The sequence below is a fragment of the Aotus nancymaae genome, unplaced genomic scaffold (assembly GCF_030222135.1).
Source record: "Aotus nancymaae isolate 86718 unplaced genomic scaffold, 86718_ANA_hifiasm-v0.15.2.pri h1tg000036l, whole genome shotgun sequence".
Lineage (NCBI taxonomy): Eukaryota > Metazoa > Chordata > Mammalia > Primates > Aotidae > Aotus > Aotus nancymaae.
This window is the reverse complement of record NW_026988450.1, coordinates 39,577,343-39,603,666: the sequence shown is the minus strand read 5'-3', so window position 1 is coordinate 39,603,666 and position 26,324 is coordinate 39,577,343. Positions and strand designations below refer to the sequence as shown.

The 26,324-nt window shown below is 37.5% G+C and overlaps 1 protein-coding gene across 3 annotated transcripts in view; it reads left to right on the top strand.

Annotated features, from left to right (window-relative positions):
- The window catches only part of PIP4P2 (phosphatidylinositol-4,5-bisphosphate 4-phosphatase 2), a 93,049-nt gene extending 67,203 nt beyond the window's left edge, over positions 1–25,846 (top strand). For all 3 annotated transcript variants that reach the window (XM_012465100.2, XM_012465101.2, XM_012465099.3), the window contains 2 exons: positions 19,493–19,583; positions 20,423–25,846. In XM_012465100.2, coding sequence (XP_012320523.1) covers positions 19,493–19,583; positions 20,423–20,566 — 235 coding nt within the window. In that variant the 3' untranslated portion in view covers positions 20,567–25,846. The remainder of the gene's footprint in view (positions 1–19,492; positions 19,584–20,422) is intronic.
- Positions 25,847–26,324: the final 478 nt, after the last annotated feature.

Below are 26,324 nucleotides of genomic sequence, written 5' to 3'. Positions count from 1 at the left end.
CTGGCATCAAATCTTTTAGTGGCTCCCAAATTCATAGCTGTGGCATATAGTTGTGCAAATTGTAGCCTGCACAATCTGAAGAGGTATAATTTCCATTGTTATTTTAGGTTTGTATATTTAGTTGCATATAAATTATTCTGAGGACTTCTTTTACTTATTGGCATCAATATTCCATATGGTTTACTATCATCCCATTGGATAAAATCCAAAATCAAACTCCAAACTTAACTTTAAGTCTTTGCCTAATCTTTCTACTGATATCTTTGTTTTATTCTATCTCTATACACATGACCTATTTATTTCCTAGCCCCAATAAATTCTACTTCTACTTTCATAAATATATTATGCAGTTCCTTTCTTCTGTTCCTGAGTCTTATCCTGAGAGGCCTAGAATGGGCTGGCTACTCCTTTCCTCACCCCTGTCTACCTGGAAAACACCTATTTAACCTCACAAACTAGCTGAAACTTCCCTTGCTTCTACTATTCATCTGTAGAAACCTTCTGTGGCAGAAAGGCTGTTTTGCTGCTTGTTCCTTGAACAAATTTTCTTTTTTCACACCTGAACAATTCTAATGTAATCAGCTGAAATGATTTACTCCCATGTCTATTCACATTTTACTCTACCCTTAAGTCTCATGTAATAAAGTCTTTCCTGGCTGCCTTGTCTGAAAATTGTAATGTAAAGAACATTGTTTGGCACCTTTTTCCCTTATAAATTCCTGTAGCACTAGCTACACTAGTATTTTCCAGGTGTCCTTTATAATCCTAGTGTTTCATAAGGTGTTTTTATGAAGGGAAAGATTAATAATCTAAAGAGTGAATAATTAGATGTTTGGGAGCACTGAATAGTCTTTTCATCTTGGAGATTTACTGTCCACATTTTTGCATATGCCCTTGACTTTCACATCCAGTAATATGAAAAACCAATTAACTAAAAACCATTCTTTTAAATGCATAGCTCAGCTCATGTGACAGTTAAAAAAAAAAATTCCCAGGGCCCAAAAATGAAGACAAAATGACAACCAGGACTATCCTAAAGATATTTGCCAATACTAGGGATTTAGAGCCTGGGTTTCAGTGTTCAGTAAAGAATGTGAGAGAAGGCCTTGGCCTCACACAAGGTAGAGGGGTTGGAATACTACCCCCTCTCAATAAAGTACTTAAAGTGCACTTCCCTCAGAAAACAGTGGGTCAGGAAAAAGAAATTTACCAGAAAAGGAAGATTGCAAAGAAAAAAAATTATAGTAATGTGAATTTAGGTTTATGTTTTACATTACTTAAAATCAGATGTAGGAAAACCTAGTTCTAGAAACTAACTTAAAAGTTTAAGGTTGGTATCCCTCTAGGGAGCCTGAGAAAAGCAAATAAAAGTTCTGTATGGAGTAAAGCATCCCTAAACTATCCATGCAAAGATTTTTTTGTATTAATAGCTGCCAAAATTAAGTTTTCAAAAAAAGCTACTAGTCATAGGAGGAAACAAGATTCCAGAAGCATAATCAACATTGATAACAAACAGCATAATTAGACTCCTAAAAACTTCAGATTTATAATTACTAGATATGGAGTATGTTAAAACTATGCCTAAGATGTTTTAAAAATAAAAATAAGAGACTATTTAAAAGACTATTTAAAAATTACCAGGTAACTCACAAAAACATACACATGATTATTGCAAATGTGACACATGTTTGGATGAATTGAATTTATGCTGAGAAAAAAAAAAACTAGCCATACAAGGTTACCTGCAGCAAGATTTCATTTATGTAATATTTTTCAAATGACAAAATTGCAGAAATAGAGAACAGATTAATGATGGTGTGGCAGGCACAAGGCGTGGGGTGGGCAGAAAGGAGGGTGTAGTTATAAAAGGATCCTTACAGTGATAGACTGTTCTCTACTTTGACTCGGGTAATAGATCCATGAACCTAAATATGTAATAAATTGCATAAAATTAAAGACAAATCCATACTCATATAACTGAGAAATCTGAATACTGGTGAATTATATGAATGTTAATATCTTGTTTATAATACTGTATTATAATTTGCAAGATTTACCATGGGGGAAATTGAGCAAAGGGCACGTGATATTTCTCTGTGTTATTTATTACAACTGCTTGTGAATCTATAATTGTCTCGAGTAGTAAATTGAAAAAAACAACCAGACAGATAAAAATAAACAATAGCAATTCTAGAAATTAAGTATTACAGAAATTAAAATGCATGTAAAGGATAAAGAACAGATCAGATGAAGGAGAAGACTAAAGTTATAAATTGGAAGATAGAGGTAAGTGAATTATCAAGAATCCAGCATAGAGAGACAAAGATGAATGTAAGATTAAGAGAAAATGTATTATTAAGATGCCTACTATATATCTGATCTAGAAGGAACAAATAAAGAATGAGATAGGGCATTTTAGGAGATAATCTCAAAGAATTTTCAGGTCTATGAAAGATATGAATTTTTAGATTTAAAAAGAATAGTGAAAGCCAAGCAGGATAAATAAACGTGTTACAGTGAAATTGTAAAAAAAAAAAAAAAAAAAAAAAAAAAACCTAAGAGAAATAGTAGGTAATTAAAATCAGAGAGACAAAAGGCATATTTTCAATATGAAAAAGACAACTGTTCTGCCAGCAAATGTCTCAACAGCAAAAATAGAAGCCAGAAAAAAAGTTTTAAAATATATCAAAAATACTAAGAAAAATTAACTGTCAAACTGGTTATACACCTATCTAAACCATCAAAGAATAATGAAGGTAAAATAAGGATATTTCAAATGCAAAATCAACAAATCTAAAAACAAACAAACAAAACCCAGTGTATCTACCATCCTGGCACTCTTACTAAAAAAAACTGCTAAATGGTGAACTAGAAGAAATTTCTGCAATGCAGGAAGGAACGGTAAAACAATAAATTGTAACAATTCATCAGAAACACTAACTGTATTAAATAGCAAAAACAACAATATCAATTATATTAATGCTAATAAATATTGAGAAACAAAAATACAGTAAAACCGAAATACTGGAAAACAATAGCATTAAGATGGGAGTTGAATGTTTGGAGTTAAAATTTTCTAAAATCCTTGTATTTATCAGGAAGGTGGATTTACTAAATGACTTTAGTTTTTAAAAGGTATATATGTTAAAATTTTAAGTACAACTGCCAAATGAATGAAATAAATTGTAACACTTTCAGAATAATAAGAGGAAAACAAAATAAAAGAGTAACAGTCGATTAGAGATCCAAGATGGCCGCTTAGGAGGAACTCGGGAATGCAGCTCCGAGAGAAAGCACAGAGGGTGAGTGGACGCCGTATTTCCAGACTGATTTTTACTGCCCACAGAACAGGAGATTCACACGCAGAGAAGCCACACGGGTCGCCAGCGCCGCTGGCGCCGCTGGCTTGAACGGCGCAGCCGCTGGGCCGGCACCCTGAGGCAACAGCTCACTGTATAAAGTGAGAGAGTCTGAGTCCCCTATAAGCCAGCAAGGGGAGCTGAAACGGGGAGCCAGGCCAGCGCCACGAATCTCAGAGCCGCGGCTTTAGCCAACGCAGCGGCTCCGGAGGCAGATCGGATGAGACGGTGTCCCCTCTTACCCAGCAAGAAGACCTGAAACACAACTGAAACCGGGACGGTCCAGCTCTGTGGAGGAGGGGCGTTCTCCATAGGCACCCTGCTGTTCTGTACCAAGGCAATCCGCCACTACAGAGACTCCGTCACTACAGGGGCGGGCCAACATAGCGGAAGCAGTTCTAACTACACCCAGAAGTTCACACGGAAGCTGGGTGGAGCCCACAGCAGCTTAGCGAAGCCTCTGCAACCTGAGTGTGACTAGGCTGCCACCTTGTGGGCAGGGAAAACAGCAACCGCACAGGGGAACATCAGAAAACAGTAACTCCCTGGGACAGAACACCTCGGGGGAAGAGCAGGGGGTTTATGAGTTCTGCCACAGCAGACTTAAAATTACCAAAATCAGAAAGACAACAACTACAAAGTCAGCAGGTGGAAAAATCCACAAAGATGGGAAGAAACCAGCGCAAAAAGGATGAAAACACCCAAAACCAGAACACTTCTCCTCCTACAAGGGATCACAACTCCCCACCAGCAAGGGAACAAGACTGGACGGAGAATGAGTGTGATGAAATGACAGAATCAGCTTTCAGAAAGTGGATAATAAGAAACTTCCGTGAGCTAAAAGAACATGTTCTAACCCAATGCAAAGAAACTAAGAACCTTGAAAAAAGACTTGACGAAATGCTAACAAGAATGGACAACTTAGAGAGGAATATGAGCGAATTGATGGAGCTGAAAAACACAACACGAGAACTTCGTGAAGCATGCACAAGTTTCAACAGCCGAATTGACCAAGCAGAAGAAAGGATATCAGAGGTCGAAGATCAACTCAATGAAATAAAACGAGAAGGCAAGATTAGAGAAAACAGGGTAAAAAGGAATGAACAAAGTCAACAAGAAATATGGGACTATGTGAAAAGACCTAATCTACGTTTGATAGGTGTACCTGAATGTGACGAAGAGAATGCATCCAAGCTGGAAAATACTCTTCAGGATATTATCCAGGAAAACTTCCCCAACCTAACAAGGCAGGCCGAGATTCAAGTCCAGGAAATACAGAGAACACCACAAAGATACTCCTCTAGAAGAGCAACCCCAAGACACATAATCATCAGATTCACCAGGGTTGAAATGAAGGAGAAAATACTAAGGGCAGCCAGAGAGAAAGGTCGGGTTACCCACAAAGGGAAGCCCATCAGACTCACTGCAGATCTCTCAGCAGAAACCCTACAGGCCAGAAGAGAGTGGGGGCCGATATTCAACATCCTTAAGGAAAAGAACTTTCAACCCAGAATTTCGTATCCAGCCAAACTAAGCTTCATAAGTGAAGGAAAAATAAAATCCTTTGTGAACAAGCAAGAACTCAGAGAGTTCATCACCACCAGACCAGCTCTACAAGAGCTCCTGAAGGAGGCACTACACATAGAAAAGAACAACCAGTACCAGACACTCCAAAAACACACGAAAAGGTAAAGAGCATCAACACAATGAAGAATCTGCATCAACCAAAGGGCAAAACAGCCACCTAGCACCAAAATGACAGGATTGAATTCACACATAACAATATTAACCCTAAATGTAAACGGACTAAATGCCCCAATCAAAAGACACAGACTGGCAAATTGGATAAAAAGCCAAAACCCATCAGTGTGCTGTATCCAGGAAACCCATCTCGCATGCAAGGATACACAAAGGCTCAAAATAAAGGGATGGAGGAAGATTTACCAAGCAAATGGAGAGCAAAAAAAAGCAGGAGTTGCAATTCTCATCTCTGATAAAATAGACTTTAAAGCAACAAAGATCAAAAGAGACAAAGAAGGACATTACATAATGGTAAAAGGATCAATGCAGCAAGAAGAGCTAACGATCCTAAATATATATGCACCTAATACAGGAGCACCCAGATACATAAGGCAAGTTCTTAAAGACTTACAAAGAGACTTAGACTCCCACACAATAATAGTGGGAGACTTCAACACACCACTGTCAATATTAGACAGATCAACGAGACAGAAAATTAACAAGGATATCCAGGACTTGAACTCAGACCTGGAACAAGCAAACCTAATAGACATTTACAGAACTCTCCACCCCAAATCCACAGAATATACATTCTTCTCAGCACCACATCACACCTACTCTAAAATTGACCACATAATTGGAAGTAAATCACTCCTCAGCAAATGCAAAAGAACGGAAACCATAACAAACAGTCTCTCAGACCACAGTGCAATCAAGTTAGAACTCAGAATTCAGAAACCAACCCAGAACCGCACAGCCTCATGGAAAATGAACAACTTTCTCCTGAATGTTGACTGGATAAACAATGAAATGAAGGCAGAAATAAAGACGTTCTTCGAAACCAACGAGAATGAAGACACCACATACCAGAATCTCTGGGACACATTTAAAGCAGTCTCTAGAGGAAAATATATAGCAATAAGTGCCCACATGAGAAGAAAGGAGAGATCTAAAATTGACACCCTATCGTCAAAATTGAAAGAGCTAGAGGAGCAAGATCAAAAAAACTCAAAACCTAGCAGAAGACAAGAAATAACTAAGATCAAAGCAGAATTGAAGGAGATAGAGACACGAAAAACCCTTCAAAAAATCAATAAATCCAGGAGCTGGTTTTTTGAGAAGATCAACAAAATAGACAGACCACTAGCCAGACTAATAAAAAAGAAAAGAGAGAATAACCAAATAGATGCAATAAAAAATGACAAAGGCGATATCACCACAGATTCCACAGAAATTCAAACCATCATCAGAGATTATTACAAACAACTCTATGCACATAAATTAGAAAACCTGGAGGAAATGGATAAATTCCTGGACAGCTGCCTCCTGCCAAGCCTAAACCAGGAAGAAGTCGAAACCCTGAATAGACCAATAACAAGGTCTGAAGTCGAGGCAGCAATTAAGAGCCTACCACCCAAAAAAAGCCCAGGCCCAGATGGGTTCACAGCCGAATTCTACCAGACATACAAAGAGGAACTGATACCATTCCTACTGAAACTATTCCAAATAATCCAAAAAGAGGGAATCCTTCCCAAATCATTTTATGAGACCAACATCATCCTAATACCAAAACCTGGCAGAGACTCAACAAGAAAAGAAAACTACAGGCCAATATCCATGATGAACATAGATGCAAAAATCTTCAATAAAATAATGGCAAGCCGATTACAACAGCACATCAAAAAGCTTATCCACCATGATCAAGTAGGATTCATCCCGGGGATGCAAGGCTGGTTCAATATACGCAAGTCTATAAATGTAATTCACCACATAAACAGAACCAAAGACAAAAACCACATGATTATCTCAATTGATGCAGAGAAGGCCTTCGACAAAATTCAACAGCCCTTTATGCTAAAAACCCTCAATAAACTAGGTATCGATGGAACGTATCTCAAAATAATAAAAGCTATTTACGACAAACCGACAGCCAATATCATACTGAACGGGCAAAAACTGGAAGCATTCCCTTTGAAATCTGGCACTAGACAAGGATGCCCTCTCTCACCACTCCTATTCAATATAGTACTGGAAGTTCTAGCCAGAGCAATCAGGCAAGAAAAAGAAATAAAGGGTATTCAATTAGGAAAGGAGGAAGTCAAATTGTCTCTATTTGCAGATGACATGATTGTATATCTAGAAGACCCCCTCATCTCAGCCCAAAAGCTCCTGAAACTGATAAGCAACTTCAGCAAAGTCTCAGGATACAAAATCAATGTGCAAAAATCACAAGCGTTCCTATACACCAATAACAGACTTAAAGAGAGCCAAATCAAGAACGAACTGCCATTCACAATCGCTACAAAGAGAATAAAATACCTAGGAATACAACTAACAAGGAATGTAAAGGACCTCTTCAAGGAGAACTACAAATCACTGCTCAACGAAATAAGAGAGGACACAAACAGATGGAGAAACATTCCATGTTCATGGTTAGGAAGAATTAATATCGTGAAAATGGCCGTACTGCCCAAAGTAATATACAGATTCAATGCTATCCCCATCAAGCTACCAATGACCTTCTTCACAGAACTGGAAAAAACCACCTTAAACTTCATATGGAACCAAAAGAGAGCCCGCATAGCCAAGTCAATTCTAAGCAAAAAGAACAAAGCAGGAGGCATCACACTACCAGACATCAAACTCTACTACAAGGCTACAGTAATCAAAACAGCATGGTACTGGTACCAAAACAGAGATATAGACCAATGGAACAGAACAGAGGCATCGGAGGCAACACAACATATCTACAACCACCTGATCTTTGACAAACCTGATAAAAACAAGCAATGGGGAAAGGATTCCCTGTTCAATAAGTGGTGTTGGGAAAACTGGCTAGCCATATGCAGAAAGCAGAAAATGGACCCCTTCCTGACACCTTACACTAAAATTGACTCCAGATGGATTAAAGACTTAAACATAAGACCTAACACCATAAAAACACTAGAAGGAAACCTAGGCAAAACCATTCAGGACATAGGCGTAGGCAAGGACTTCATGACCAAAACACCAAAAGCATTGGCAACAAAAGCCAAAATAGACAAATGGGACCTAATCAAACTCCACAGCTTCTGCACAGCAAAAGAAACAGTCAATAGAGTGAATCGGCAACCAACAGAATGGGAAAAAATTTTTGCAGCCTACCCATCTGACAAAGGGATGATATCCAGAATTTACAACGAGCTAAAAAAGATTTACAAGAAAAAAACAAACAAGCCCATTCAAAAGTGGGCGAAGGACATGAACAGATACTTTACAAAAGAAGACATACATGAGGCCAACAAGCATATGAAAAAATGCTCATCATCACTGGCCATTAGAGAAATGCAAATCAAAACTACATTGAGATACCATCTCACACCAGTTAGAATGGCAATCATTAAAAAATCTGGAGACAACAGATGCTGGAGAGGATGTGGAGAAATAGGAACACTTTTACACTGTTGCTGGGAGTGTAAATTAGTTCAACCATTGTGGAAAACAGTGTGGCGATTCCTCAAGGACCTAGAAATAGAAATTCCATTTGACCCAGCAATCCCATTACTGGGCATATATCCAAAGGATTATAAATCGTTCTACTATAAGGACACATGCACACGAATGTTCATTGCAGCACAGTTTACAATAGCAAAGACCTGGAACCAACCCAAATGCCCATCGATGATAGACTGGACAGGAAAAATGTGGCACATATACACCATGGAATATTATGCAGCCATTAAAAACGAGGAGTTTGTGTCCTTTGTAGGGACATGGATGAACCTGGAAAACATCATTCTCAGCAAACTGACACAAGAACACAAAATCAAACACCACATGTTCTCACTCATAGGCGGGTGTTGAACAAGGAGAACACATGGACACAGGGAGGGGAGCACTATACATGGGGGTCTGTTGTGGGGGAGTGGGGGGGACAGCGGGGGGGTGGGGAATTGGGGAGGGATAGCATGGGGAGAAATGCCAGATATGGGTGAAGGGGAGGAAGGCAGCAAATCACACTGCCATGTATGCACCTAAGCAACAACCTTGCATGTTTTTCACATGTACCCCAAAACCTAAAATGCAATTAAAAAAAAAAAAAAACCAAAAAAAAAAAAAAAAAAAAAAAAAAAAGATTACTCATTAAATATAGTGAAAATAAACATCATTAATTATAAAAAAAAAAAAAAAAAAAAAAAAAAAAAGAGTAACAGTCAATATGAAAGAGTCTGGAAATAAATGTAGAAAAGCAGAAAATACAGGAATAGTAGAAAGCCAAAATAAGATGTCAGAAATAGTCCAAGCATATCATTAGACTAATATTGCTAGTAAAACTTAACAGAGGCTGGGCTCAGTGGCTCACGCCTGTCTGTAATCCCCACACTTAGGGAGGCTGAGGCGGGTGGATCATGAGGTCAGGAGTTTGAGACCAGCCTGGCCAATGTGGTGAAACCCCATCTCTGCTAAAAATACAAAAATTAGCCAGGCATGGTGGCAGTGCGCCTGTAGTCCCAGCTCCTCAGGAGACTGAGGCAGAAGAATCTTTTAAACCCCGGAGGTGGAGGTTAAAGTGAGTCAAGATCGTGCCACCAATGCACTCCAGCCTCGGTGACAGAGCCAGACTCCTTTTCAAAAAAAACCAGAAATGATAAGACTAGATGTAAGAACACCTATATACAATTTGAAGAAAGAATACATGAAATATTAGAATATAGAACAAAAGTATAAGGATAGAACAAGACATAAGCATGAAACATTAACCAAAGGAAAAGACATACAAGGCAAACACTAACCAACATTAAAATAATAATATTAATATTAATTAAAATAACAGAAACTGCTGTTTTCTTCTTCCTTTTACGAGTAGAACTCTGAATTTGACTAGTCACCTATCTAGAGACTGGATTTCCTAGCCTGTCTTGCAGATAGTGTGGCCGTGTTTAAGTTAGGACCAATGGAATGTGAACAAAAGTGATGGGTATCAGTTTACCATTTTGTCTTTCTTAAAGACAAAAATTGTTTATCTTGGTTTTTTCTCCCCTCATTGAATTAAATGGAAAAGGCAACTGTGGCAGGAACGTTGTTACCTGTGTAGAGTTTGGCAATACCAATTAATCAGGGAATAAAGCTGACTACTAACCGTAGGCTGTACATTAACCTTCAAGTTTTATATGCTAGAGAAATAAACTTCTTTTTAAACTTCTGTATTCTGGGTTTCTAAATGTTATGTTCCCGTTTCTCCACAACCTTGCCAGCATCTGTTATTTTTTGACTTTTTAATAATATTAATTCTGACTGGTGTGAGATGGTATCTCATTGTGGTTTTTATTTGCCTTTCTCTAATGATCAGTGATGTTGAGGTTTTTTCATAGAATTGTTGGCCACGGCAGGGCACCGTGGCTCACGCCTGTAATCCCAGCACTTTGGGAGGCCTAAGCAGGCAGATCACGAGGTCAGAAGTTTGAGACCAGCCTGGCCAACATGGTGAAACCCCGTCTCTACTGAAAATACAAAACTTAGCCGGGTGTGGTGGGACACACCTGTAATCCCAGTTACTGGGGAGGCAGGGGCAGAAGAATCTTTTGAATCCAGGAGGTAGAGGTTGCAGTGAGCCGAGATTGTGCCATTGCACTCTAGCCTGGGCGACAAAGCGAGTCTCCATCTCAAAAAAAAAAAAACAAAAGAATTGTTGAATTGTTGGCCGCGTGTATATCTTCTTTTGAAAAGTGTCGTTTCATGTCCTTTGCCCACTTTTTAATGTTTTTTTTTTCCTGTAAATTTGTTTAAGTTCCTCATAGATGTTGGATATTAGACCTTTGTCAGATGCATAGTTTGTAAAAATTTTCTCCCATTCTGTAGGTTGTCTATTCATGCTGTTGATAGTTTCCTTTGGTGTGCAAAAGCTCTTTAGTTTAATTAGATATCATTTGCAATTTTCGCTTTTGTTGCAGTTTCTTTTGGTGTCATGATCATGAAGTCTTTTGCCTGTTCCTATGTCCAGAATGGTATTGCCTAGGTTTTCTTCCAGGGTCATTGTAGTTTTATAGATTACATTTAAGTCTTTAATCCATCTTGAGTTAATTTTTATATTTGGTATAAGGAAGGAGTCCAGTTTCAATCTTCTGTATATGGCTAGCCAGTTATCCCAGCACCATTTATTGAATAGAGAATCCTTTCCCCATTGCTTGTTTTTATCAGGTTTGTTGAAGATCAGATAGTTTTGTGTGGCCTTATATATATCTGGGTTCTCTATTCTGTTCAATTGGTCTGAGTGTCTGTTTTTGTGCCAGTAATATATATTGCATGTAGATACCACATATGCATTAAATGTATAAGAGAGTTTACGACTGATCCAAAAAGTACTTGTTGATAATTGCCTTATCCTTTAAGGAGATGGCACTTGAGTTGTGGAGTAGGAGCAGGTTATTATTTTTTTTTCTGAGATTTCTCAGATGTAGTGACAATTTGAGCGAGGGAAAAAGAGCGTGGGTTTTCTAAGCAGAATTTAGGCACTGAAATTAATGTACTAAACTGTATTCTGTTGGCTCACAGAAAAGCTGCTCTAATAGTCACTTAGAAACTTTTGGCTTGTTCAATACACAATTCTAATAAGCTTAGTTGGCTTCTAATGAATGGTATATTACAAACTGCCAAAGGCAGATAGACAGGCAGTGATGAGAAACAACAACCAGCTATGAGGCATAAGGCAGGAAAACCCATGAGTGGATGCATAGAAGTTAGAACCAAAAATAGGCTGGGGCTAAATATTACATAAAGGCAATAAGTCTACATGCCATAGTAACTCTAGATAGCAAGCCGTACAATATAATAATTAATGGTGGTTTCCAGGTCATCCAGATGTTTGTGTTTAGGCTCAAATATCCAGGAAAATTTATGATGTATATTTGCAACAAACTTCAGAAATTAAAGGAAATAATTTTGTAGGCAAAATTAACCTATTTTGAACAGTATGTTTCTAAATCATGTCTAGTAAGTGATGATTTCTGTATTTTATTTATTCATCAGACATTCTTTGAAAGGTTATTATGTGTTAGGGATAATCTTGACACTGGCCACACAAAGGCAAATCAGATACTTCTGTGTCATTCACTAACACGATGCCTCGCATATGGTATATAGTAATAAATATATGTATGTTAAGACAGAGAAGAAAGTGCTAATTTGGCTACTAATCTCTGCTATAACTTATATCATTTTGAAAATTACCACAATTAGAAATGGAGAGGGATAATACAATTAGATTTAGAATTTCATCTGAGTAGCACAGTGGAGGTTTTTGGCAGTATGTATTAAACAGACTTCAAAAAGTTAAATCCCGACTTGAGGCTAGGAGTTCAAAGCTATCATGTGTGCTGTTCATGCCTGTGAATAGCCACTGCACTATAGCCAGGACAACAGAGCAAGAACCTGTCTTAAAAAAAAAAAATACAGGAGGATCCAAGATGGTTGAATAGGAGGAACTCGGGATTGCAGCTCTGAGAGAAAGCGCAGAGGGTGAGTGGACGCCGCATTTCCAGACGGATTTTTACTGCCCACAGACCAGGAGATTCATAGGCGGAAGAGCACCACAGGTCGCCACTGCTTTTGGGTTGAATGGCGCGGCTGCTAGGCCTGCGCCCTGAGGCAGGGAGCAGCGGCTCCTTCTGCAGAGTGAGTGTGACCGAGTCCCCTGTAAGCCAGCAAGGGGAGCTGAAACAGGGAGTCGAGCCAGGAGATTCCCCAGGCAAAAACGCGCCACGAATCTCAGAGCCGCCGCTTCAGCTGACGCAACAGCTCACAGGGCAGCGGATTTTTACTGCCCACAGACCAGGAGATTCACAGGCGGAAGAGCCCCATGGGTCACCAGCGCCGCTGGTTTGACTGGCGCAGCCGCTCGGCCTGCGCCCTGAGGCAGGGGCAGTGGCTCCTCCTGCAGAGTGAGTGAGACCGAGTCCCCTGTAAGCCAGCAAGGGGAGCTGAAACAGGGAGTCAAGCCAGGAGATTCCTTGGCAAAGAAAGTGCCACAGGAAACACAACTGAATCCTGGTCGGTCCAGCTCTGTGGGGGAGGGTCGTCCTCCATTAGGACACACCCTGCAGTTCCCAGGGCAATTTGCCGTAACCAAGGCAACCCGCCACTACAGAGACTCCCTCACTATAGGGGCGGGCCAACATAGCGGAAGCAGTTCTAACTACACCCATATAAACAGGACTGCAGGGAAGTTCACAAGGAAGCTGGGTGGAGCCCATAGCAGCTCAGCGAAGCCTCTGCAGGCTGAGTGCGACTAGGCTGCCACCTTGTGGGCAGGGAAAGCAACAACAAGACAGCGGAAAATCATAAAGCCCTAACTCCCTGGGACAGAACACTGGGAGGGAAGAAAAAGGGGGTTTATGAGTTCTGCTGCTGCAGACTTAAAATTACCAAAATCAGAAAGACAGCAACTACAAAGTCGATAGGCAGATAAATCCACAAAGATGGGAAGAAACCAGTGCAAAAAGGATGAAAACACCCAAAATCAGAACACTTCTCCTCCTACAAGGGAGCACAACTCCCCACCAGCAAGGGAACAAGACTGGATAGAGAATGAGTGTGATGTAATGACAGAATCAGCTTTCAGAAAGTGGATAATAAGAAACTTTTGTGAGCTAAAAGAACATGTTCTAACCTAATGTAAAGAAACTAAGAACCTTGAAAAAAGACTTGATGAAATGCTAACGAGAATGGACAACTTAGAGAGGAATATGAGTGAATTGATGGAGCTGAAAAACACAACACGAGAACTTCGTGAAGCATGCACAAGTTTCAACAGCCGAATTGACCAAGCAGAAGAAAGGATATCAGAGGTAGAAGATCAACTCAATGAAATAAAATGAGAAGGCAAGATTAGAGAAAACAGGGTAAAAAGGAATGAACAAAGTCAACAAGAAATATGGGACTATGTGAAAAGACCTAATCTACATTTGATAGGGGTACCTGAATGTGACGAAGAGAATGCATCCAAGCTGGAAAATACTCTCCAGGATATTATCCAGGAAAACTTCCCCAACCTAGCAAGGCAGGCCAATATTCAAGTCCAGGAAATACAGAGAACACCACAAAGATATTCCTCAAGAAGAGCAACACCGAGGCACATAATCATCAGATTCACCAGGGTTGAAATGAAGGAGAAAATACTAAGGGCAGCCAGAGAGAAAGGTCGGGTTATCCACAAAGGGAAGCCCACCAGACTCACAGCAGATCTCTCAGCAGAAACCCTACAGGCCAGAAGAGAGTGGGGGCCGATATTCAACATCCTTAAAGAAAAGAACTTTCAACCCAGAATTTCATATCCAGTCAAACTAAGCTTCATAAGTGATGGAAAAATAAAATCCTTTGTGAACAAGCAAGAACTCAGAGATTTCATCACCACCAGACCAGCTTTACAAGAGCTCCTGAAGGAGGCACTACACATAGAAAAGAACAACCAGAACCAGCCACACCAAAAACACACGAAATGGTAAAGAGCATCAACACAATGAAGAATCTGCATCAACCAATGGGCAAAACAGCCAGCTAGCATCAAAATGACAGGATCAAATTCACACATAACAATATTAACCCTAAATGTAAACGGACTAAATGCCCCAATCAAAAGACACAGACTGGCAAATTGGATAAAAAGCCAAAACCCATCAGTGTGTTGTATCCAGGAAACCCACCTCACATGCAAGGATACACAAAGGCTCAAAATAATGGGATGGAGGAAGATTTACCAAGCAAATGGAGAGCAAAAAAAAGCAGGAGTTGCAATTCTCATCTCTGATAAAATAGACTTTAAAGCAACAAAGATCAAAAGAGATAAAGAAGGACATTACATAATGGTAAAGGGATCAATGCAACAAGAAGAGCTAACGATCCTAAATATGTATGCACCTAATACAGGAGCACCCAAATACATAAGGCAAGTTCTTAAAGAATTACAAAGAGACCTAGACTCCCACACAATAATAGTGGAAGACTTCAACACCCCATTGTCAATAATAGACAGATCAACGAGACAGAAAATTAACAAGGATATCCAGGACTTGAACTCGGACCTAGAACAAGCAAACCTAATAGACGTTTACAGAACTCTCCAGCCCAAATCCACAGAATATACATTCTTCTCAGCACCACATCACATCTACTCTAAAATTGACCACATAATTGGAAGTAAATCACTCCTCAGCAAATGCAAAAGAACGGAAACCATAACAAACAGTCTCTCAGACCACAGTGCAATCAAGTTAGAACTCAGAATTCAGAAACCAACCCAGAACCGCACAGCTTCATGGAAAATGAACAACTTTCTCCTGAATGTAGACTGGATAAACACTGAAATGAAGGCAGAAATAAAGATGTTCTTCGAAACCAACGAGAACGAAGACACCACATACCAGAATCTCTGGGACACATTTAAAGCAGTCTCTAGAGGAAAATATATAGCAATAAGTGCCCACATGAGAAGAAAGGAGAGATCTAAAATTGACACCCTATCGTCAAAATTGAAAGAGCTAGAGGAGCAAGATCAAAAAAACTCAAAACCTAGCAGAAGACAAGAAATAACTAAGATCAAAGCAGAATTGAAGGAGATAGAGACACGAAAAACCCTACAAAAAATCAGTAAATCCAGGAGCTGGTTTTTTGAAAAGATCAACAAAATAGACAGACCACTAGCCAGATTAATAAAAAAGAAAAGAGAGAATAACCAAATAGATGCAATAAAAAATGATAAAGGGGATATCACCACAGATTCCACAGAAATTCAAACCATCATCGGAGATTATTACAAGCAACTCTATGCACATAAACTAGAAAACCTGGAAGAAATGGATAAATTCCTGGACAGTTGCCTCCTCCCAAGCCTAAACCAGGAAGAAGTCGAAACCCTGAATAGACCAATAACAAGGGCTGAAGTCGAGGCAGCAATTAAGAGCCTACAACCCAAAAAAAGCCCAGGTCCAGATGGTTTCACAGCCGAATTCTACCAGACATACAAAGAGGAACTGGTACCATTCCTACTGAAACTATTCCAAATAATCCAAAACGAGGGAATCCTTCCCAAATCATTTTATGAGACCAACATCATCCTAATACCAAAACCCGGCAGAGACTCAACAAGAAAAGAAAACTACAGGCCAATATCCATGATGAACATAGATGCAAAAATCTTCAATAAAATACTGGCAAGCTGATTGCAACAGCACATCAAAAAGCTTATCCACCATGATCAAGGAGGATTCATCCCGGGGATGCAAGGATGGTTCAATATATGCAAGTCTATAAATGTAATTCACCACATAAACAGAACCAAAAACAAAAACCACATGATTATTTCAATTGATGCAGAGAAGGCCTTCGACAAAATTCAACAGCCCTTTATGCTAAAAACTCTCAATAAACTAGGTATCGACGGAACGTATCTCAAAATAATAAAAGCTATTTACGACAAACCGACAGCCAATATCATACTGAATGGGCAAAAACTGGAAGCATTCCCTTTGAAATCTGGCACTAGACAAGGATGCCCTCTCTCACCACTCCTATTCAATATAGTACTGGAAGTTCTAGCCAGAGCAATCAGGCAAGAAAAGGAAATAAAGGGTATTCAATTAGGAAAGGAGGAAGTCAAATTTTTGTCTCTATTTGCAGACGACATGATTGTATATCTAGAAGACCCCATCATCTCAGCCCAAAATCTCCTGAAACTGATAAGCAACTTCAGCAAAGTCTCAGGATACAAAATCAATGTGCAAAAATCACAAGCATTCCTATACACCAATAACAGACTAACAGAGAGCCAAATCAAGAACGAACTGCCATTCACAATTGCTACAAAGAGAATAAAATATCTAGGAATACAACTAACAAGGAATGTAAAGGACCTCTTCAAGGAGAACTACAAACCACTGCTCAACGAAATAAGAGAGGACACAAACAGATGGAGAAACATTCCATGTTCATGGTTAGGAAGAATTAATATCGTGAAAATGGCCGTACTGCCCAAAGTAATTTACAGATTCAACGCTATCCCCATTAAGCTACCAATGACCTTCTTCACAGAACTGGAAAAAACCACCTTAAGCTTCATATGGAACCAAAAGAGAGCCCGCATAGCCAAGTCAATTCTAAGCAAAAAAAACAAAGCGGTAGGCATCACACTACCAGATATCAAACTATACTACAAGGCTACAGTAATCAAAACAGCATGGTACTGGTACCAAAACAGAGATATAGACCAATGGAACAGAACAGAGGCGTCGGAGGCGACACAACGTATCTACAACCACCCGATCTTTGATAAATCCGACAAAAACAAGCAATGGGGAAAGGATTCCCTGTTCAATAAGTGGTGTTGGGAAAACTGGCCAGCCATATGCAGAAAGCAGAAACTCGACCCCTTCCTGACACCTTACACTAAAATTGACTCCAGATGGATTAAAGACTTAAACATAAGACCTAACACCATAAAAACCCTAGAAGAAAACCTAGGCAAAACCATTCAGGACATAGGCATAGGCAAGGACTTTACAACCAAAACACCAAAAGCATTGGCAACAAAAGCCAAAATAGACAAATGGGACCTGATCAAACTCCACAGCTTCTGCACGGCGAAAGAAACAGTCAATAGAGTGAATCGGCAACCAACAGAATGGGAAAAAATTTTTGCAGCCTACCCGTCTGACAAAGGGCTGATATCCAGAATTTACAACGAGCTAAAACAGATTTACAAGAAAAAAACAAACAAGCCCATTCAAAAATGGGCGAAGGATATGAACAGGTGCTTTACAAAAGAAGACATACATGAGGCCAACAAGCATATGAAAAAATGCTCATCATCACTGGTCATTAGGGAAATGCAAATCAAAACTACATTGAGATACCATCTCATGGCAGTTAGAATGGCGATCATTAAAAAATCTGGAGACAACAGATGCTGGAGAGGATGTGGAGAAATAGGAACACTTTTACACTGTTGGTGGGAGTGTAAATTAGTTCAACCATTGTGGAAAACAGTGTGGCGATTCCTCAAGGACCTAGAAATAGAAATTCCATTTGACCCAGCAATCCCATTACTGGGTATATATCCAAAGGATTATAAATCGTTCTACTATAAGGGCACATGCACACGAATGTTCATTGCAGCACAGTTTACAATAGCAAGACCTGGAACCAACCCAAATGCCCATCGATGATAGACTGGACAGGAAAAATGTGGCACATATACACCATGGAATATTATGCAGCCATCAAAAACGATGAGTTCGCGTCCTTTGTAGGGACATGGATGAACCTGAAAGCCATCATTCTCAGCAAACTGACACAAGAACACAAAATCAAACACCACATGTTCTCACTCATAGGTGGGTGTTGAACAATGAGAACACATGGACACAGGGAGGGGAGCACTATACACTGGGGTCTGTTGGGGGCGAGTGGGGGGGACAGAGTGGGGGTGGGGAGTTGGGGAGGGATAGCATGGGGACAAATGCCAGATATAGGTGAAGGGGAGGAAGGCAGCAAATCACACTGCCACGTATGCACCTATGCAACAACCTTGCATGATTTTCACATGTACCCCAAAACCTAAAATGCAATAAAAAAAATAAAAAATAAATAAAAAAAATACAAAAGTATGTTTTTGTCAAAAAAAAAAAGTTAAATCCCTTTAATTTGTAATCCTAATTCTAAATTTAAAAATTTTAAGAATGATTAAAAATAAGCACAGTGGTTTTAAATGATGCTTTGTTGGCATTATGTATAATAAACAACATACTTTAATGGTAGAAAATGTGTTAATTATGTTATATTTATCCATCAGAATTTTAGTTTGAGAATATTAGAGGAAAAAGTTCATGCTATATATTAGTAAAGTACAAAATTGACTAGAGGAAAGTATGCAAAATATTGAATGACTATTTTATATATTGGGATTATAGGCAATTTTTTCTTTTCCTTTTTATTCTTTATTCTTTCTTTTCTTTTATTGTACTTTCTAAATTTTTAACCTTAAACACATACTGTTTTAACTGCTAAAAAAAAATCAAATGCTATTTCTAAGATAGCTCTTTTTCCATTCTGAAGTAGATTGTTTGGAAATAAATTTTTATCTTAGGAGATTGTTAGGTACTATGGTGGATATCTGTTGATATTATCAATAACCAAGGCTTGAACTTTGTTTAAAGCCACAATAATATCACAAATTCACCATGAACAATTTTGTCATCCATTAAAAATGACATGTTTAATGCATGTTCTTGTCTATAAAGTTGAAGCAATTAATAAAAATTATATAAAGTAATATTACCAAAGCCATAGATAAGAACTCACACAAATGAAATGGTGAATTTTTATGTAAATACTTAATGTTCTCTTGTGCTCTCATGAATTTGCAGCTCCTCAGTGGGTAGTGCGCTTCCACGAAGACGCTGCTGTGCATATATTACAATTGGAATGATATGTATTTTAATTGGAGTAGGATTAACTGTGAGTATTACTTTGGTGTTAGAATTCTGTCCTCTCACCTTTATCAATAGTCAGTCTGAGGCCTGGGACAACCTTCAGGGATCCCTGAAGAGGCTGCATCCTTGGCATGCCAGGTCTAGAAGCTTCTGAATGAGTATGAGCAATCAGAAACCCAATCCATGGACCTCTTTTTAATGGAACTTGCCCATCCAGGTGAAATGGTGGCTTTGGATCCCTCCAAGAGTCCTTACTGTTGGGGACTTTATCATCTATTTAGCAACAGCCCTTTTTTTTTTTTTTTTTTAATTTATTGCCAGAACTAATTTTGCATAGCTATGGGGTATCTTATATTCAAAGCAACATTCCTTCAGCTACGGAGATCTGCAAAACCACTCTTCTCTTTATCCAAATCAAGCAGAGATTTATTACCAATATGAAGATGGCTTATTTTTAGAGGAGGCTGGAGCTAAGCAGTTAGCATGGGGATTATACCAGAAGAGGAAGATAATCTCTTTTGCTGCCATTTCCATGCTCCTTTGTTCGTCAGTACAGCTAGTCCCTTATTATTAGCAATGTCCTACTGTGTCCCATGATAGTAAGAAGTTACATAAATTATATTCCTTTTAGAGATAACATATCTTAGTGTGCTTTCCTGTTTACTTTATAACATTTATAGTTAATATAAGTAGCACTATGGGCTATCAATTTTGTCAACAGATTTACCTACTCTTATAAGGACTTTGTGTATTCAGTCTGGGGGTATGTTTCATAAAAATCACATGTAAGCTGACACAAGTTCTCTAAGAAGATATTTTCTTAAAGTCTCTAATCTTTTGTTTTTATGTTGCTTTTTACTTTAGGTTGGCACCCAAGATTTTGCAAGGCGATTTCGAGCAACCTATGTTTCTTGGGCAATTGCTTATCTCCTAGGGTTGATTTGCCTTATCCGAGCTTGTTACTGGGGAGCCATAAGAGTCAGTTATCCAGAACACAGTTTTGCATAAGCTTGTTTATTTTTCAGTGATGCAGGTGAGAGTGTCTAGCAGTTCTTGGTAAGCTACTCTGGGCATCTTTAAATTATTTATCCTAATGGATTCCATTCTGCTTTATATATAATAGTTTCAAGACTTTGGGAGTCTTTTATGAACAAATGCTCATTGCACTACATTATATGCAAATTGTTTTGCTGCTAGGTTTTCATAATTATAATAATAAAGCTTTTTCATGTTCTTTTACATCTCTTATAGATATTTTTGGATTTGTTACCAAACATTACATTGACTCTCACCCTTTTATTATTTTTAAATCAGTTATTTCATTACTTGCTGATATGTGAATATTCCTGTGTTTATAAATATTTCTACAATAGTTTCACATTTATACTTACATTTTAATTAAACAGTATTAAAATTGCTTGCTTAATACCTAAGCAATATGCATTTTGCTTGAACTGCTTACTGTAACTTTAACCTAAGATTATAGTGACCTTATTCAGGAAAAAAAATTTAGTGTACCTTCAAAGGCTTGATATTCTTGACAGAGAAAAAAACATTTCTAGATACTGTATGCTTGTTTTTGTTGTTTGTAGAAAGATACAATATTTTGGTAGTAATTTAAAATACAAGAATGAGTATTTATTTATCCACAGTTGGAGATGTTGGATAAATGTCTTTTCTCAACGATCACAGGACTTTTGTCTTTCATTTTTGTCTTTTTATTTACCAGTTAAAAAAGATCTGGTCTGGATTTATGGAATTTAATGTTTATCATTACATGTTTTATAATACTTAACTATTTAATCAAAGATATATTTACATTGGGTTGTGCCCCTTTTCCTTAAATCATGGTACATTTTTCTTATTGAGGTAATTACATACTACTTATATTTGAAGGAAGCTTATGACATTTTACAATAGCTAAAATGTTGAAATTAGAGGTAATTTTACTATTCTTCTCAAAGGTAACTGATCAGATAATTACCCAAATTATTCAAGAAACTGGATCAGAGATGAAGAACAACATAGTTTTCTAAGAATTCATTGAAATTTATGGAATCAGCTCTTGCACTGCCCATCTTTGCAGTTTTGAAAAATAAATTGCTTAATCACAAATGTTCTACAGTCTTTAAATGTAGTCAAATTAGACAATGAGATCATCTGAGTAAACTAATTGGTGATTCCAGAGATGACTAACATTTTAAACTATTTATGTTACTGATTAGTATAAAAACATACTCATCACAGAATTTGGAGGAAAATACATGTACACTTCCAAGAGTAAATGACAAATGTATAAATGTGTTAGCTCAGGATTATATGTACCTTTAAAAATACACTAATAAAGATTATTGTTCAAAAATTACCTTGTTTTATTCCATTAAAAATAATGTCATTTCTGAAGTTGTCTTGAAATCTTGCTGTAAAGTTTCCATGTTTAGAAATGTACGTAATTTTTAATATAATATTCATTTATGTTTTTGTACTATTTTCATGGCTTTATTTCTAAAATATAGTTTTTAAATCCAATTTTAATGTATTTGATGTTAGGTACAAAATAATTTTATTTCTTTTCCTAATGGTTAACTAGTTGTAACAGCATTGTATATTGAATAATCCATTCTTTCCCCCATTGATCGGAAATCTAACATTAAATTATACGCTATATCATATTCCTTCTGGAAAACTAAGTTTATGAGAGCAGGAACCCTGGTAGTCTTGTTCCTAGCCTTATCCCCACTTAGAACAGTTCCTAGTATATATGTGCTCAATATACATGAGTGAATATGCATGAATGAATAAATGGTTGAATGAATTGGTATTTTAAATTCTTATATACAGTTGAATATGTACTTTATATTTTGTACCAGAATGTATAGGTAAATATTTGTATAATCTTGGGTTAAGAAAAACGTTCCAAGTAGAACCTAAAAAGAAGAAATTATATAGAAAAGGACTGATACAACCAAACAACAAAAATCCCCAAAAAACTTCTGTATTAAAAAAAACCCATAAGCTAAGCCAAAAGACAAACTGGTGAAGCTATTTTCAAAATAGTAGAAAGACTTTGTAATATTGGAAGGGACTAAAGGTATAAAAACGCAATTCACAAAAGAACTACAATAGTTCATAAACTGTTTTTCAATTTTTCTTTTTTTTTAGACAGGATCTCACTCTGCCACCCAGGCTGGAGTGCAGTGGTGCGATCTCAGCTCACTGCAGCTTCAACTTCCCTGGCTCAAGCCATCCTCCCACATCAGCCTTCAAAGTAGCTGGGATCCAGTCTGCGTCACCATGCTAGGATAATTTTTTGTATGTTTTGTAGAGATAAGGTTTCAGTATGTTGCCCAGGCTGGTCTGGAAGTCCTGAGCTCAGGCGACAGGCCCACCTTGGCCCCCTAAAGTGCTGGGATTACAGGTGTGAGCCACCACACCCAGTTCCCAGTTTTCTAATATTTGAAGAATGTAAGTTAAAACAAAGAGATACTATTTTTCACTTACTATATTAACAAAGAAAGAAAAAGTGCAATAATACCCCTGTAATGCTGAAGATATGGGAAACACACACCCTCCCCCCCCCACACACACCCCACATATTCTTTGACCTAGTAATTCTCTCTCTAAGAATTTGTCCTGAAGGTATTATCAATTTTCTGTTTACAACAGAAAGTAAAAAGAAAAAGTCCAACAATCCAATAACATAGAATTGGTGAACTAAATTATGACACACTTATACAGTGAAATAGCAGGCAATCAAGAATATGATGAGAAACTTCATCCATTGAATTGGAAATGGTTTACAAATTGTGTGATACATAGAATATGATCCACATTTTAGAAAATGTATTTTATGTGTATGTATTTTAAAAAGTAAGGAAAATAAAGCAAAAATGTTAAGAGTGGTTATCTCTGGGTGATGAGAGAGAAATGATTTTTATTCTGAATTAGATTGATTGTTGGAAAGTAAGTTTTACTCTTGATGAATAGATAAGAGTAGTATATGATGATTACGTCAATATTTGTTAATTTTCATTTTGATTTTTGAAGAGTTTTAAAATAAGTTTATTCAAATCCAAACCAATGCATTTCATTTTTTTAAGTAGAGCATGTCTTCCAGTGCCTAGGGAATATAGAAAATAACTGGGAAGAAATTATTTGAAAGAATACATCATAGCCACAAATCAGACAAGGAAGGATGTGTTTGTCCCTGGCTGTTCAAAGTAGTAAAAATTGCCTTAGTTCCTCTTAGAAGAGAAAAAAAATGGCACCATGATCAGGTGTTCTTGAAAAAGTCATTTGTGAGTACATATATGCTATTTTAGAAGAAAAAAAGGAACCTAATAATGACGTGTGCCAAGTAGAGTGCTAACCTCACAATACATGATGATTAAATATTCACAAGAACCTAGGAAGCAAGTACAACATTATTGTTTCTGTTTAATTGAAGTGCTACTCCCACAGATCTGAAAAAGTAGATTCTGAGTAGGACAGGAATCTGCATTCGAAACAACCACTTCCTCATGATTCTACTGGATGCTTTTCCTGGATCACACCTTGAAAAACACTGTACTATACAATGTTGAAAATCTTATCACATGTTTATATCCACTTTGTCTGCCATTCATATTTTCACATACAGAAAAATGCTGTGATTGTATTTTTTTAAATTTTTTTTCTCATAAGTTATTGGGGTACAGGTGGTATTTGGTTACATAAATTATTTAGTGGTAATCTGTGAGATATTGGTGTACCATTTCTTTTGTTTAGCTTTTGTTTAGTTTTGATATGGTTATCCTTGTACTAACATGCTATGATAAACCTCTACAGCTATTTCCATGTTTATGATCTGCATAAATTGCTATGAAATCTAAGTTTTTATTTAATCAATGTATGTTTCTGGTATGCACATACATACACATGAAATAAGCAATGAAAGAAAAAGTCCTAATGTTTATTTACCCACTTTATATATGTATGTTAACATTTAATATTCACAGTTATGATTGTATCATTGAAGACACTAAGACAGATTCAATAATTAAAGGTCACTTAGCTTATACTTGAGGAAGCCAGCTGGAATCAGTCTGTCTGCTTCTGAAGTGCGTCTTCTTTCCACTATATAAGGTTTTATTGTTTCACTTTGTAGTGAAAAACGTTTGATTTTTGTGCCCCCTGCTGTTCATTGTCTGTAGGTCATCTGTAGAAAGAGAATTACGAGAAAATATTTGCCAAAAATAGTTATTTCAAAAGCATAGACTAGTTTAAAATTTTTTTAATGAATGATATTATATCCAACTACATTAATTATAGAGAATTTTGATTTATGTAGCAAAATATTATTACCTATATTTTCTTTTTTATAATTAGCATAAATTTATAGGAAGGCTGAGCAATTTTCTTTCTTTTCTTTCTTTCTTTCTTTTTTTTTTTTTTTTTGAGAAAGGGTTTCACTCTGTCAGCCAAGCTGGAGTGCAGAAGCAGAATCTCAGGGCTGACTGCAGTCTCAACCTCTGGGATTCAAGACGTCCTTCCATCTTCACCTCTTAAGTAGCCAGGACTACATGTGCACCACCATGCCAGGCTAGTTTCTTTTTTGTATTTGTAAAGATAGGGTTTTGCCATGTTGCCCAGGATGGAATGGAACTCCTGAACTCAAGCGATCTGCCTGCCTTAGCCTTCCAAAGTGCTGGAATTAAAGGTGTATGCACCCAGCCAGAAGTATTTTCTATTAAATATGAGGAAATTGATATGCAATGAGCTTTAAATAACATAACTGCATTTTCTTTTTCTTGTAATAGCAATATTTATGAAAATAATTATTAGCACAGAATGCTAATAAAAACTTGTAAAGGCTTTTAATTTTAAAATTTGTTTCACGTACTCAGTTACAAATTTAAATAAATACTATGCTCTTTATATTTTGCTAAACATGTATGTGTTTGACTTGAAGTGGAGTATTAGATTAAAAGCAGAAAAATAAAGAGCCTATCTGTATTGTTTTGGGGACAGCCTCACAGAGTAAAGATCAGGTAAGGCTAAAGATTTAAAGAAGTGGGTCTAGTTTGTAATATAGTAAATGAGAGTCTTTGATCTAACACAGTCTTTTCAATTTTGTAACTAAGAGTTATTTAAGTTAACTTACTAAATAGGAAGTGATCACACACATTGCTTTTACAAAGTTTTTGAATGCCTTGAGTGGCCTGTTCAGATGTGTAGGTAATAATGGCAGGATAAATAGAGCTATGGAAAAGTTCCCAATGTTCCAATAAATTTTTCTGAAAAACCCTGCCTCAGTATCTGATATTTCCACATCGGATATACCTTTGGCTTAAGATATTGGACATTTAAATAATCTTGGAAATGCATTAAATTTTTCTTAGTTATTAAGCCTCTAGCAAGAGTTTAGGAAATATGGAGAATTCCTTAGCTTGTGTAAGGCCATGGTTTTTTTCTGCTTTCTTCCTACCTGCCTCACTCCTTCTTTTATAACTTCCCCTCTACCTACCATCTGCCATCCACAGATCTCCTTTAACTCCCTCCTCACCAATGCAGACTTCAGTACCTGGTTTTCATTCTTATCACATGCTACTGATTAAATGTCAATGTGAATGGCTTATCTAATACTGTAGTCTGGACTCACAGTTCTTCATCAAGTCTAATGACCTTTATTTTCCTTCCACTTCTTGTATTCACCTCTGTAGCAGCATGCTGGGTGGTTATACTCAGAACCACTCCATGTCTAAACTCTCACACTCAGTTATCCCAC